This window comes from Ursus americanus, chromosome 22 (assembly GCF_024610735.1).
Source record: "Ursus americanus isolate L20-20 chromosome 22, mUrsAme1.1.p, whole genome shotgun sequence".
Lineage (NCBI taxonomy): Eukaryota > Metazoa > Chordata > Mammalia > Carnivora > Ursidae > Ursus > Ursus americanus.
This window is the reverse complement of record NC_142148.1, coordinates 28208871-28222577: the sequence shown is the minus strand read 5'-3', so window position 1 is coordinate 28222577 and position 13707 is coordinate 28208871. Positions and strand designations below refer to the sequence as shown.

The 13707-nt window shown below is 46.6% G+C and overlaps 1 protein-coding gene across 1 annotated transcript; it reads left to right on the top strand.

The window, feature by feature from the left end:
• Positions 1 to 551: 551 nt before the first annotated feature.
• On the top strand, positions 552 to 9676 carry SNRPB (small nuclear ribonucleoprotein polypeptides B and B1). Its single transcript, XM_045807867.2, has 7 exons — positions 552 to 702; positions 2927 to 3078; positions 5271 to 5382; positions 7303 to 7455; positions 7999 to 8137; positions 8467 to 8592; positions 9388 to 9676. The coding sequence occupies exons 1-7, from the start codon at positions 700 to 702 to the stop codon at positions 9396 to 9398; spliced, it is 696 nt and encodes a 231-aa protein (XP_045663823.1). The 5' UTR covers positions 552 to 699; the 3' UTR covers positions 9399 to 9676.
• The last annotated feature ends 4031 nt before the right edge of the window (positions 9677 to 13707 follow it).

Below are 13707 nucleotides of genomic sequence, written 5' to 3'. Positions count from 1 at the left end.
TCAGAATTTCCATTCTAGTGGGGAGGAATAATAAAATAACAGAAATAGTATATTAGGGATAATGGTAAGGAGAAAGTTAAAGCAGGGATGGGAGGGAACGTTGCAGTTTTAATCAGGATGGTCAGCAAAGTTCTCAGTGGGAAAATGTTATTTGAGCTTAAGTCCTGAAGGAAGTGAGAGCATGAGTCGTGCACAGAGCTGGACGATTAGCATTCCAGGCAGAGGCAACAGCAACTGCAAAGGGGCTAAGGCAGGAGCACGGCAAGCTAATTCGCGGAAAAGCGAGGACAGTGGCTGCGGGGGGGTGGGGGGTGGGATGGGGTGGGTTGGGGCGAGGGGAGGGGGGAAGTGATGGGAGATGGTTACCTAGAGGTAATGGGACAGGGCGGCGTGGGGGAGGGAAAGAAGGTGTGGAGGAGCGATTCGGGAACGGACTGAAAGTAGGAAGGTGACCAAACATCTCCGGAAAGTTCAGTTTGACGTTAGCCGCGCCCCAAGCCCCCGCGGCCTCTGCGCTCACCGCTCCGCGTTTTGGTCGGAACTCAAGAGCCGACGCCGGGCCGGAAGTAGCTTTTACCCGACCCCATTTTATCCGCGGCCGCACTTCCGGTAGCGGCGGCGGGAAGAGAGCTGCTGGCGGGTGTCTAGGCCTGTGCCGAGAGGAATCCGGCGGGAATCGGAGCCATCAGAACCGCCACCATGGTGAGGAGGCGCAGGCTAGCGGCGCGGGAACTTCCGAGTCCGTCGTGGAGTGGGGACCGCGACCGATCCGGGGGGAGATCGTCGGTTGGCCGCTCATGGCCGTGAAGGCCCGGGCCGCGGCCGCCCCGTCTGGGCAGGGGAGACCCGGACCTTGGCCATTCGGCGGGATGGGGGAGAGGAAGGCTGGAACCGAGGGACGGAGGCCGGGGTCGCTCGGTGGTGGCGAGGATAGAACCGCGGCTCTCCATGCCGCTGTGGCCACAGTGCTTGGGGTCCTGCAGGCACTAAGGAAACTTTTGCAGAATTAATGCGTGTCTGGGGGTTCGGAGCAGGCATTACAGCTTCAGGAGGACTTGTGGAACGGGGTGAGGGTCTGAGGATGAGTTGCAGAAAGAGGTGGGAGGACTTGTGGCCGAAACCGGGGAGTGTGCCTGGGTCCAGTAGATGGGAGGAGGGAATGGGAGGGTGAACGAGAATGTTTGGAGGAAGAGTTCAACTCAGTTGTTGAGCATGTCTGTGTGTTTGAGTTTGTCTGACTTTTCAGGCACTGGGGCTACATAATGAAATGCTTCCCTCCTTCACCCAGGTGACTTTCTAGTTGGGGACACAGATACTATAATCCAGAGTGGTAATTATGCATTACGTAAAAGTAACGGCGAGGGAGGGGCGGGGTAAGAACGCTTTCTGGAGTAGATGATTCCTGAGCAGAGTCCCAAAAGATTGTTAGAGGTGTCTTCCCAGTGAAGATGGAAGGGAGTGTTACAGATGGGAAGGAAGCATGAAGGGTAGCACTGTTGAAAGTCCCTGGAGGAGGAAGAGAGGAAGGGGTGGAAAGAGAGATGGGAGGAATTGGCAGGAACCTGGTTTCTAAAGGCTTTACATGCTACCAAATCCTGTTGGTGATGAGGTATGCCATTGAAGGATTTGGCCAGCAAAGTGACAGGAACTTAGTTGTGTTGAGAAAGAGCACTGTTCTGTAGCCATTACGTGTTGGGTGAACTGAAAGCGGGGAATTGTTTGTGGGATCGTTTGTAGAGTAGGCACTGGATTCAGCCTGTCCAGGTTCCAGCCCAGCTTCCTGGCTGTGAGACAGGGCTAGCTACTTAACCTCTCCTGGTCTCAGTGGATGCATCTGTAAAATAGGAATAATAATTAGCCTGATTTCTAGAATTAAATGAGCTCTGTAGTGCTTGTCACGGTGCCTGGTACACAGCACCCAGGAAGACTTAGCTCTTAACAAGGCGCACGGACCAGTAAATGTTGCCATAAAGGTTCACATCTGTGTTTACGAGCCGGTTAACATGGTCATTTGAGGGAGAGTGAACCGCGTAGCCTGCGTCTCCAGGGTGTCAGTCGAGGTTCGGATCCACACATCGGTAGGTTCAAAAACCCGTTCTTGTCCAGGCTCACAGAGATGGACAGCAAGCACAGTGCCTGGCACGGAGCAGGCGCTTGGATGAGTTAGGAGAAGCCCACACCAGTCACACTGGCTGACAGACAAATCAGATGACAGGTGGTTAATTTCTAGAGAGAGAGAACTGCTAAAGGCACCCGACAGTTTGTAGTATGAGATCTGTTTAGTCTCACTTGTAGCAAAGCTACATTGGAAGCCAAGCTGCAAAGCAGAAAAGGTTGTTGGATTGATAAAGAAGTATAGCAAGTTATGTATGTTCTTAAAGACCAGTATGTGTTCAAACTGATGAGCGCCCTGGCCCCCAGAAAGTTTCCCTACCCAAAGGTAGTCTTGGAGGCACACGAACATTTTTGATTCAGGGATTCCATTCTCTTTGCCTCCAAGCTGATCAGCTCCTTTCTGATGACAAATTCTCGTTGATTGGATCTTTAGTGCCAATCATTCCAGCTCCTCGTTCCCTCGGTCTTTAAAATGGGCTGCGGGTGTTCCACAGCACTGGTCACCTATAATCTGCACAGTGGCAGGTGGCTCATCTGGTCTGGGGGGGATTGGATTCGTTTGGAGACACTTCGCACCCTCACGCCTGAAACTGACACAGCACAGACACAGGCAATTGTAACATGAAAAAGACGATTTTAAGGGAAGGGGAATAGCAGTTGTGGGCAGAGGTGGTGTGGGAGAATTCCTGGGGAAGGGCTGTGGCCAGCAGCCGGAGCTGAGAATCTGCATGTGGAAAAGAAGGCCACGGCTGCTGGGCTGGGATACCGAGGTCCGGAAGAGCCGGACTCATCCTGCTGATTGTCCTTGCAGACCGTGGGCAAGAGCAGCAAGATGCTGCAGCACATCGACTACAGGATGAGGTGCATCCTGCAAGACGGCCGCATCTTCATCGGCACCTTCAAGGCTTTCGACAAGCACATGAATTTGATCCTCTGTGACTGCGATGAGTTCAGGAAGATCAAGTGAGAAGTGGGCTGCGTGGGGTGGGATGTGAGTTGTGAGGGGAGTGGATTGGGTGGGTGGGCCGAGCGACAGGTGGTGATGTAGCTAGCTGGTTCCTTGGTTGCTCTCCTGTGTTAGAGGGCAGATTTAAATGGGGACACTGGACTCTAAGAAATCTCCTTCTCTGGTAGCCTGGCCAGCCTTGCTCTCTAGTCCTAGCTGAGTACAAGTTGTAAGGAGGGCTGCTAGGCTTTTTGTTTCTCTGACTTTGTGTGCCCCTGGGTACTGGGGTAAAGGGCTCTCATGTTCTCCCCACAGGTGTGTAAGGGGGGAGAGCTTGATTTTCTGGCCTCATTGCCTATTTGTAAAGCTGTAGCCTAAAGGGCTCTCCCAATGCAGCCTGGTCTGAAACTGCTTTAAGAAGCCTCTGACCCTCTTCAGGGTAAGTGCTCAGCTTCCCGTGTGGGTTTGGGGCCAGTGACTTTTGTTGGCATTTATAGACACAATTGGAGCTATTTTCTACTTTTCTACAATTCCATATGTAATTGGATAACTCCCTTGTCTTAAGACTCACAGATCTTAAGCTTCTGGCCTATTAAAAAATGTGGGCTAGCTTTTCGTGCATATTACATTCAAGGCATCCTGAGGCCCAAAGAGGTTATGTGATTTTCGTGATCATTCAGCTGTCTTTTGCCACATGCAGTGGTCCACTTTATATCGTTGGTGGCTTCTGATTCCCTTTAGGGCTATTGTTTTCTTTTTGCGGCAAGAGGTCGAGAAGTACAGGGCACAATGTGGTAGGGATGGTTGAGTGCCAGGGACACATTAGGGGGCTAGCAAATCAGGGTAGAACTATTCCACATGGTTCTCTCCTGTTGTTGTTGTTGTCTTTTAATGAAACTGTTCTGATAATTTAGAAAAGTTTATTGGGAAATATATTTTGAAGGTACATAGAAGTATATGAAGAAAGACTTAAATACCCAGAAGGGTTTTGTGTGTGTGTGTGTGTGTGTGTGTGTGTGTGTGTGTGTGTGTGTGGTTTTTTGGTTTGTGTTTTTGTTTTTTTGTTTTGGGTTTGTTTTTTTTTTTTTTTGATGAAAGAGCAATACGTGCTTTTCTTTAAAAAAATATAGATAAGGAAAAAGGAAGAAATGTCCACCCACAGAAAACTGCTGTTGATTTAATATAAAAAATACTATTAAAAGGAAACCTCTAAGTTTTTAAAAATCAGATCATTTTGTCTTTCCTTTATTTTTAGGATATTGGTTTTGACTTTTTCTTCCCTTCCCCTTTCTTGCTGCAGTTATTTTATTTCCCAGTTTACATGTACAGTTGACCCTCAAACAACTTAGGGGTTGGGGCACCGACCCCACTCAGTCTAAAATCCATGTATAACTTCGGACTCCCCCCAGACTGAATTACTATGGCCTGTTGTTGTTCGGAGGCCTTATCAATAATCTAAACGTATGAACATGTATTTTGTATGCACATGTATTATATACTGTATCCTTACAATAAAGTAAGATAGAGAAAAGTTATTAAAATCATAAGAGAAAATACATTTGCAGTACCGTATCAAAAAAATTACCATACGAGTGGCCCTGCATAGTTCAGACCCATGTTGTTCAAGGGTCAGCTATATATTTTGTCCTCCTTTTCTGGCGGTTGCATTGGGAATGTCTGTTTTTGTGCTGAGGACAGAGGTGTAATTTCTAATAGTTACTCCTTTTTTGTTTCTATTTCTGAGGTGAGGTGAGGGCTGTAGTGAATCGTTCTGCGCGGCTGACTTGGTAGTGGAAGGGTGCTGCGTGCGAGAGGGCTGAGAGGTTCGGTGGACTTGAGTTGTTCGTGCTGCCTCCTCACACTGATAAGGCCTTAAGCTGAAAGGAGGGAGTAGGGTAAAGTCAAAGAAGACTGGACTGAGGAAAGGTCTTCCCGATGGTTACGGAATAACATTCAAGCCAGGGCTGGACTTTCTTAATTCTTGTCCTGTCTCTTGGTCAGCGCATCCCCTTGGCGTGGGAGACAACCACTAAGGGGTGATGAGTTCAGTCTATGAAGACTATTGAGAGGAGCTGTCTCAGAGGAAGTTTTTGTACCATTTGTTGGGAGATACAGTGTAAAACAAATCTTGGAGGCCCCTAGACAGGTGAACGGGAGCTTTTCGCTTTTTCTGATGCTTGCTTATTTCTTTTCCCAAACCCATCCTCAGGCCGAAGAACTCAAAACAAGCAGAAAGAGAAGAGAAGCGAGTCCTCGGTCTGGTGCTGCTTCGGGGGGAGAACCTGGTCTCAATGACCGTAGAGGGACCTCCTCCCAAAGATGTAAGTCAGTGCAGAGGGCCAGTATAAGCAGGGGAGCCTGCTGTGAGCCAGGCTCTGTGTTAGGTTCTCTGCATTTCACTGCATTACTCACAGGTATCCTCTGATTTTTGTACCCTTTTTATAGATAATAGACTCTCAAAGGGGTTACCCCACAGGAGGAAGTAGAGATGGGGAACCAGGATTGGAGGGTTTCCAACCTTAAAGCCCTCCCTTTCTTCCTCAGCTGGTGTACACAGTGCGTCAGGAGAAAAGGATCTTAAGGCCATCTGGTCACTTCTTCATGTGATGGCATTCTAGCTGGACTTCAGAAAGTCTTAACTCCAAGGGACGCCTGGGTGGCTCAGTTGGTCAAGTGTCCCGACTTTTGATTTTAGTTCAGGTCATGTGAGATTGAGCCCTGCCTCAGGCTCCACGCTCAGCTGGGAGTCTGTTTGAGATTCCTTCTGCTGCCCCTGTGTGCCCATTCCCCACTCACGTGTGCTCACTTGTGCATGCTCTCTCAAAATAAATCTTTATAAAAGGAATGGGGAACTCTGTTAAGAAGGAATAAAGAAACCAAAGGGCTCTTGAACATTACTTTAAAATGCTGGGTTGCAGGGTAGTGCCTGGATGGCTCAGTTGATTGAGCTGCCGACTCTTGAGTTGGGCTCGGGTCATGATCTCTGGGTCCTGGAATCCCACCCTGTGTTGGGCTCCACGCTCGTTGGGGAATCTGCTTGAGGATTCTCTCTCCCTCTTCCGGTCTCACTCACAACGGCTTGCTCTCAAATTGGAAAAAAAAAAAAGTCCTAAATCCAAATAACAACGTATATATTTTATACAGTTAGAGAATAATAGTTAACATTTATTAAGCACCTGCTGTGTGCCAAGCACTTTAATATTTTACTTTTTATAAACAGTTTTTTGAGATAAATTATTCCCACTTAATAGATAAAAAAAACCCTGGGGTTTAGTAACATACCTGAGTGTCACAGCTATTAAGTGGTGAAGCTGGCATTTGATCCCAGGCAGTCTTGGTTCCATAAACACCAGCCTACGTTCAGAAATAGAACAGACTTCAGAGCATCTGACCAGCTTTTCCCATTTTCATTTTAAGACATTGTCATCAAAGGAATAATCTTCCTTACTTTTGTCCACGTGTATATCTGTTTTGTGTGTTTAATGCGTAATATGTATGTAATACTTCATTCTGCTTTTTCACTTAACATTGTAAACATTTTTCCAGTTGTGGTATACTTTTTAAAAGTCATGTTAAAAATATTCTCTTAAGTGAGGATGGAGTAGTTATCCTAGTCATTTCCTTCTTTTTGGCCTCGTACACTGAAGCCTTTCTAATTATAAATGTCTGCAAGGGATTTACCATATTTTTTGGTTAAAGCATATGTCTGTATTCATAAGTCTTGGATCTATTTCTAGTAGAAGTTGCTACTCTTACGTAGATATGGTAAGTCTTCATGACCACAACTGGTTTTGTCATAACTCCATCATTTACAGATGAGGAAACAGTCCCAGAATTGTGGGATCACTTGCCCACTGTCACCCACCAGGTGAGAATCAGAGCTGGGACTGGACCTCATTTCTCTATGATGCCAGGTCAACTGGTCTTGTCTGTTATACCCTTCTGAATGGAGCCCTGGCCCTTCGTTGGTTTAATTTTCACAGAAACGCATATAGGTTGAGTTGTGGTGTGTCGTCTCTAGACTGCCTCTTAAGTTCTTCTAGCCTGCTGTAGGGGTGACAGCTAGGCACATAATCTTGGATGGAAGAGGAATGGTATTAACACATACGGGTGGCTAGGTAGTATTCTTAAGCTGTTTTGATGCCCCGTAAATCTTAGGGGCTCTCTTGGCAATGGCATTCCAAAGTGTACTTCTGCTTCTCTAGGCCCCCACCATTTGAGTGTTTTTCTTTATTTTTTAGACTGGCATTGCCCGAGTGCCGCTTGCTGGAGCTGCCGGGGGCCCAGGGATCGGCCGGGCTGCTGGCAGAGGAATCCCAGCTGGTGTTCCGATGCCCCAGGCTCCTGCAGGACTTGCAGGGCCAGTCCGAGGGGTTGGTGGGCCATCCCAACAGGTAAGGAGTTGGGGAAGGGCGCCAACTTCTCCAGGTTAAAATGAAGGATAGAGAGAGGGCAGGCCCACAGTTTGGGAAGAGTCCAGAAGGACTGACCTCTGACTGTCAGGCTGTCAGTATTTATTTCATTGTGTTCTCTCTGTATGTGTCCCAGAATCAAGTGAGAAGGAAAACTTAACATTGTAAATTATTTTGATGCTGTTGAAGTAAAGAGATGCGTAAAAGGTGTTTTAGCCAAACATGTTGGGGCAGAATGTTTCCATGACAACATAGGAGCTGTGCTCTCCTACAGCCTGTTAGCAGTTACACTGACAGTGCAGGGGCCGTTTCTAATTTGGACCGGGCCTCCCTAACTCGGGCCTGGAAGGTGGGAATGAGCTTTCAAGCTTGGTCTTCTCTGGCAGGTGGTTTCAGATAGCCTGATGCTGCGAGTTGTAGCTTAGGGGATGGGGCAGCTGCTCGGGCTTAACTGAGTTGGGAGGAGAGCGGGATGCTACGTTGCCCTGCGCTGTTTTGCCTGACTCGGCTCCTGTGTCGTCTTAGGTGATGACCCCACAAGGAAGAGGCACTGTGGCCGCTGCTGCAGCTGCTGCCACCGCCAGCATTGCGGGGGCCCCGACCCAGTACCCGCCCGGCCGTGGGGGTCCTCCCCCACCTATGGGCCGGGGGGCACCACCTCCAGGTGAGGAGCCTGTAAGGAGACCATGGCCACCTGATGGCAGATGCCTGAGCTGGATTCATGATGAGACATAACGTTAACTGAAACTGATGATGAGTTTGTGTAATTAAGCAGGATTACTCTGAGATCCAGCCTGGCTGACTGACCATGGAACTAGCTGGACAAGAGCCATGGGGAGCCCTACCTCTTTGGCGCAAGGCCCAGTTTCTTAGAAGAGACTGGGAGGGTGGAATGGTCCATCTTTCTCAGCTTGGTGGACAGCTTTGGTATGTTTCCTGCTACCTTTTCAAGACAGATACTTGAGCTGTATTCTTGGGGCTTTTCTCTTGTAGGCATGATGGGCCCACCACCGGGCATGAGGCCTCCCATGGGTCCCCCGATGGGGATCCCCCCTGGACGAGGAACCCCGATGGGCATGCCCCCGCCGGGGATGCGGCCCCCTCCCCCGGGCATGCGAGGTAAGTGCCAGCAGCAGTGACTTGACTTCCTAGAGCATGTTGGGATGGGGAGTGGAGGGAAGGTTTGATTTTGACCATAACCTCAGGGCTTCTAGGCCTTAAGCCTACGGAAGTGAACTCTTGGAGGGCAACTTTGTCCACAAAGGAAAGAGGGAAAAGACATTTCTTAAAATCAGCCTTCCCTCTCTCTTAGAGCAGTTAGAGTGGTCCTGTACCTGGGGTACTTCTCAGTGTCCAAGGCAGCATTCTCAGGGCACTGAGAAATAATACATTCTGAGAGTCCCCAACAAAGGTCCTAGGATTGTCTCACGCCCTCGGGTGTGATAATGTCTAGTAATTAAGAGGGAGCTCTGGACTTTACTGTACTATTTATTTATATATATCTGTTTAAATCTAGTTTGGGAGATGCTGACATAGGTTAGCCCTTTCATTTTATAGATAAGGAAATGGGCCCCAAGAACTTAGTGTCCCACCTCCCAGATAGGTGTTCTTTGTACCAGGCCGTAGTGGCCTCTGAGATAACTCCCAGCCACAGTGGCTAATCCCTGTGTCTCTAGTTCGGGTTTTTTGTATGTGGGTTTTATAATCATAGGAACCCACCCATGCCAGAGAAGTCCCTAGTTAGCATATATGTTAACGTACGTCCCTCTGATCACTTGGTGACTTGGGGGGGTTGGGGAAGGGACTAGGGGTGGAGGCGGAGGGGTTGGGGTGGCTGGGGTGGGAGGCGGGGGCTGGGGCTGGGAATGTGAGTTGCAGATCAGGCACTGACTAAACTTCTTACTCTTACTTCAGGCCTTCTTTGACCCTTGGCCACAGAGTTATGGAAGTAGCCCCACAGAGGCGTGGGCCCGATTACCACAGACCTGGTTGTTTGTTATGCCGTTGTTCTCGGAGTCTCACGGGATTGTCTGGTTTCCCTTTCAGGGCCCCCTCCCCCGGGAATGCGCCCACCAAGGCCCTAGACTCAACTTGGCCCTCCTCAGATCCCTGCCTGTTTCCCGTAAGGCTGTACATAGTCCTTTTACTTCCTTGTGGCCTGTGAAACTAGTTTATAATAAACTCTTAAGAATATTTAAGTGTATCTGGTGCGTCTGTTTGATTTTAGAAAATGGGGTGCTTAATAGAGTCAAGAAAGATTGCCTTGGAAAAGTCAGTGCTAATCTCAGCTGCTTCCCCTATAAAATATTTTACTACACATTCGCAGAGACACACAGCCTCATACTGAGAACTCACAAGATTGAACTACGGGACATTTTCACATATCAAACTGGCAGAGATTCGTTTGTTGAAGTCAACACTCATGCGGTGTTGGGGATGGTTGTGAATTGGCAAATCTTCTTAGGAAGGCACTCATCTTGATAGCCTCTTGTGCAGTACTCGAGAGTATATTCATTTTCATATGATAAAATAAGAGGCAGATACTGAAAATGAAAACCAGACCTGTTGGGAGAGGAGCAATTTCGGTAGAACTTTCTCCCAGCACCACACACATGCGTATAATCTAATCTAACCTTTGAGTTGTGGCTCTCCGTGATTTCTTCCACCTAAAGTCTACGCTCAGTTGATAAGATGATCACTGAGCAGTACTCGGGCACTTACTACACCCAGCTTCAAGAGTACAGAAATATGAAGGGAACACTATTCGGAAGTTACTGTCTGGGGAAGACAGTTCTGAATGCAAAGGAGACCTTGAAAAAGTGATGTACTACTAGGGAGTTGGGGATTTCTTCAGGGACGTAAGGGTGGTTCAACATAATGGAATACACCTTAAGAGGAAAAAGCCACATGGATTGTTTTAATAGATGCAGACAAAACATTTGATGAAATTCTGACACCCTCTCATGATAAAAACAGCACATTAGGACTAGAAAGGAACTTTGTAAACAGGACAAACGGGTTTATTTGAAGAACCCACAACCAACATAATAGAAGTGGCCCCTGTCCCTGCTGCTGTTCACCCTTGTACCAGAAGTTGTAGCCACAGCATTTCGGTAAGTACACAGAATTAAAGATACAGAAATTAGAAAAGAAAACTTGACCAAAACCCCATGTAGGGAAAATGCCAAAGAATCCACTAGAAAACTAGAGCTGAAAAATTCAGAGTTGCAGGGTCCAAGACCACACAAATACGGTAGCATTCCAAAGACTAAAATACCTAGGAATCCGTTTAACCAAGGAGGTGAAAGATTTGTACACTGAAACTAAAACATCTTGAAAGAAAACCTAGATAAATGGAAAGACCGCTTGTGTTGATGGGTTGGAAGACAACATTACCCCAATGGTAATATTGTCGCAGGCGGTCTATAGACTGAGTGCATCTCTGTCAAAATTCCAATGGCTTTTTTTTTTTTCTTTCAGAAACAAGTGGATCCTCAAATTCCTATGAAGCTGTTAGAGGCTGCAATGAGCAAAACCGAGCTTGAAAAATGTTCCAAGTTGGATGTTTCACACTTCTGATTTCAAAACCTAGTACAAAGCTTCAGTAATCAAAGCAGTGTGGTATAGACATACAAACCAATGGAATAGAATTGAGAATCCAGAAATAAACCCTTATATGGCTAACTGATTTTTGACAAGTGTTAACACTTCTTACTGGAATAAGAAGTCTCTTCAAACAGTGCTGGATGACTGGATCACTAAAGCAGAATGAAGTTGGACCTCTGCCTCGCTCCATGTATCACTCATTAACTCAGAATGGATCAATGACCTAAATATAGGAGCTAAAACTATAAACCTACTAGAAGAAAACAGGTAAATCTTGACCTGGGGTCTGGTGATGGTTTCTTACAGTTGATACCAAAAGCACAAGCAAAACAAAACTTCTGTGCATCAAAGGATATTATCAAGAATGTGAAAAGGCAACCTACAGAATGGAAGAAAATATTTGCAAATCCTATATCTGATTTGGGTTTAATATCCAGGCTATATAAGGAACTTTTACAACTCAACAGTAAAAAGATAGCCCAATTTAAAAGCAAAGGAATGGAACAGGCATTTCTTCAAACAAGATCTACAAATAGGGGGCGCCTGGGTGGCTCAGTCATTAAGCGTCTGCCTTTGGCTCAGGGCGTGATCCTGGCGTTCTGGAATCGAGCCCCACATTGGGCTCCTCCACTGGGAGCCCGCTTCTCCCTCTCCCACTCCCCCTGCTTGTGTTCCCTCTCTCACTGGCTGTCTCTCTGTCAAATGAATACATAAAATCTTAAAAAAAAAACCAAAAAACTACAAATAGATAACGAGCACATGAAAAAGATGATTGGAATCACTAGTTCAGAGAGATGCAAATTAAAGCCACAGTGAGACACCATTTCATACCCACTAGGGTGGGGAGGAGGGGGCTAACTGCTGGCCGGGATGTGGGGAAATAGGACCCTTTGTGCACTGCTGGCAAGAATATAAAATGGTGCAGCCAGGATGGAAAACTCTTTGGCGGTTCATCAAAAAGTTAAACATAGAAATAGCACGTGATTCAGCAATTCCACTCCTAAGTATGTACCCAAAGAGAAATGAAAATCTATGTCTACGCAGAAACTTGTATGTGAATGTTCATCGTACATTAATCATAAAAGCCACACGGTGGAAACAACTCAGCTGTCCATCAGTGGATGAATGGATACGCAAACCGTGGGATGTGACGTTCAGTAAAATATTATTCAGCCATAAAAGAAGTGAAATGTTGATACATGCTGCCATTTGGATGAACCTTGAAAACATTGCGCTAAGGGAAAGAAGCCAGACACAAAAGGTCATGTTATAGGATTCCTATTATTTGAAATGTCCTGAATAGGTAAGGTCATAGAGACAGCCGATTAGAAGTTACCGGGGCAAGGGGATGGGGCCAAGGTCGAATGGAGATGGATTGCTTAGTGGATAGGTGGTGTTTTTCTGTGGTGATGAAAAAGTTTTGCAACTAGAAATAGCTAGCTGGTTATTGTGTAACATAGTGAATACAACTAAATACAATTGAGTTCTAATGGTCAAGTTAAAGTGGTTAATTACATGTTAAGTGAATTTCACCTGAATTAAAAAAGAAAGAAGGGAAAAGAGTTTCTTCGTGGAAAGAGTTTACCACGGTTTTTTGTTGTGGGAAGGGTATTTCAGCCGAGGAAAAGGCCCAGGAGTAAGGACATCAAGGAGGAGAGCTTGGTGGCAGCTTTGGGCAGAGGACTCAATGGCTGGCCCAGACAGTGTCCCACGAACCTGTGCCGTGAGCAAGCAGCACCAGACTGCCAAGCAGGGCTGAGGCACCCCTCGAGAAGCCTCCCATTCCCCTGTCAGGCGTGACCCAAAAGGGTTTTGTACTCTTAGCTTGAGCTGAGAGGCACGGACGCTTCTTCAATCACACAAGTAAACATTTTCCTCAACAAAGGAAAAATGGAGAGTCACGCATTGCCTAGTGATTAGCAAAGTAAAAATACTGTCTGCTCAAAACTGTTCTTTAAAATCTGTTAAAACCCTCTCGATGTACGGTCTGCATGGTTCTGTGTATACAACCCAATGCAGAAAAATCCTAGGCACACTTCCTTTTGGGAACCATTGACTAAGCAAGGAGAAAGAACCTGAGGAAAAGTCTGAGGTCAGGCATCTGGGCATTCCAACTCTTTTATCTTGAAGATAATTCCTATGTCCCTGGTAGTGAAAGAGGTTTGGGTGGAGGATTGAACTCGAGTTTTGACCTGCCTGTAGACTTTTCTTCACTCCGGTTTTCATATTAAGCCTCTATCACGTTAGTTCAGTAGGTCAATTGGTCTGGGGCAGTGAGCACTGAATGAGGTAACAGTCAAAACCTCAGGTTTGCTGTGGGTGTAAATCCAAATTCTGCTTGGTCAGACCCACATGCAAACTCTTCCATAGTTTATGTATTCTGCTTGTTTCTGTCAAAAGTATTTTCTTATGTAAATGGTCATTAAAGAATGACTATAGAAAAAACACTCGAGAGTCCCGACACCCTGAACATTCAATGTTGAACGTTTGCCTACTTGTCGGGTTTCATGATCTTGCTATATCCTCAACTCTGTTTCTTTTAACATCAAAATCATCCCCAAATCTTTGCAAATGTAATGACCTGAGTGTCTCATGAAGTGAACATTGTCCCTACCGCTATCAACCAGA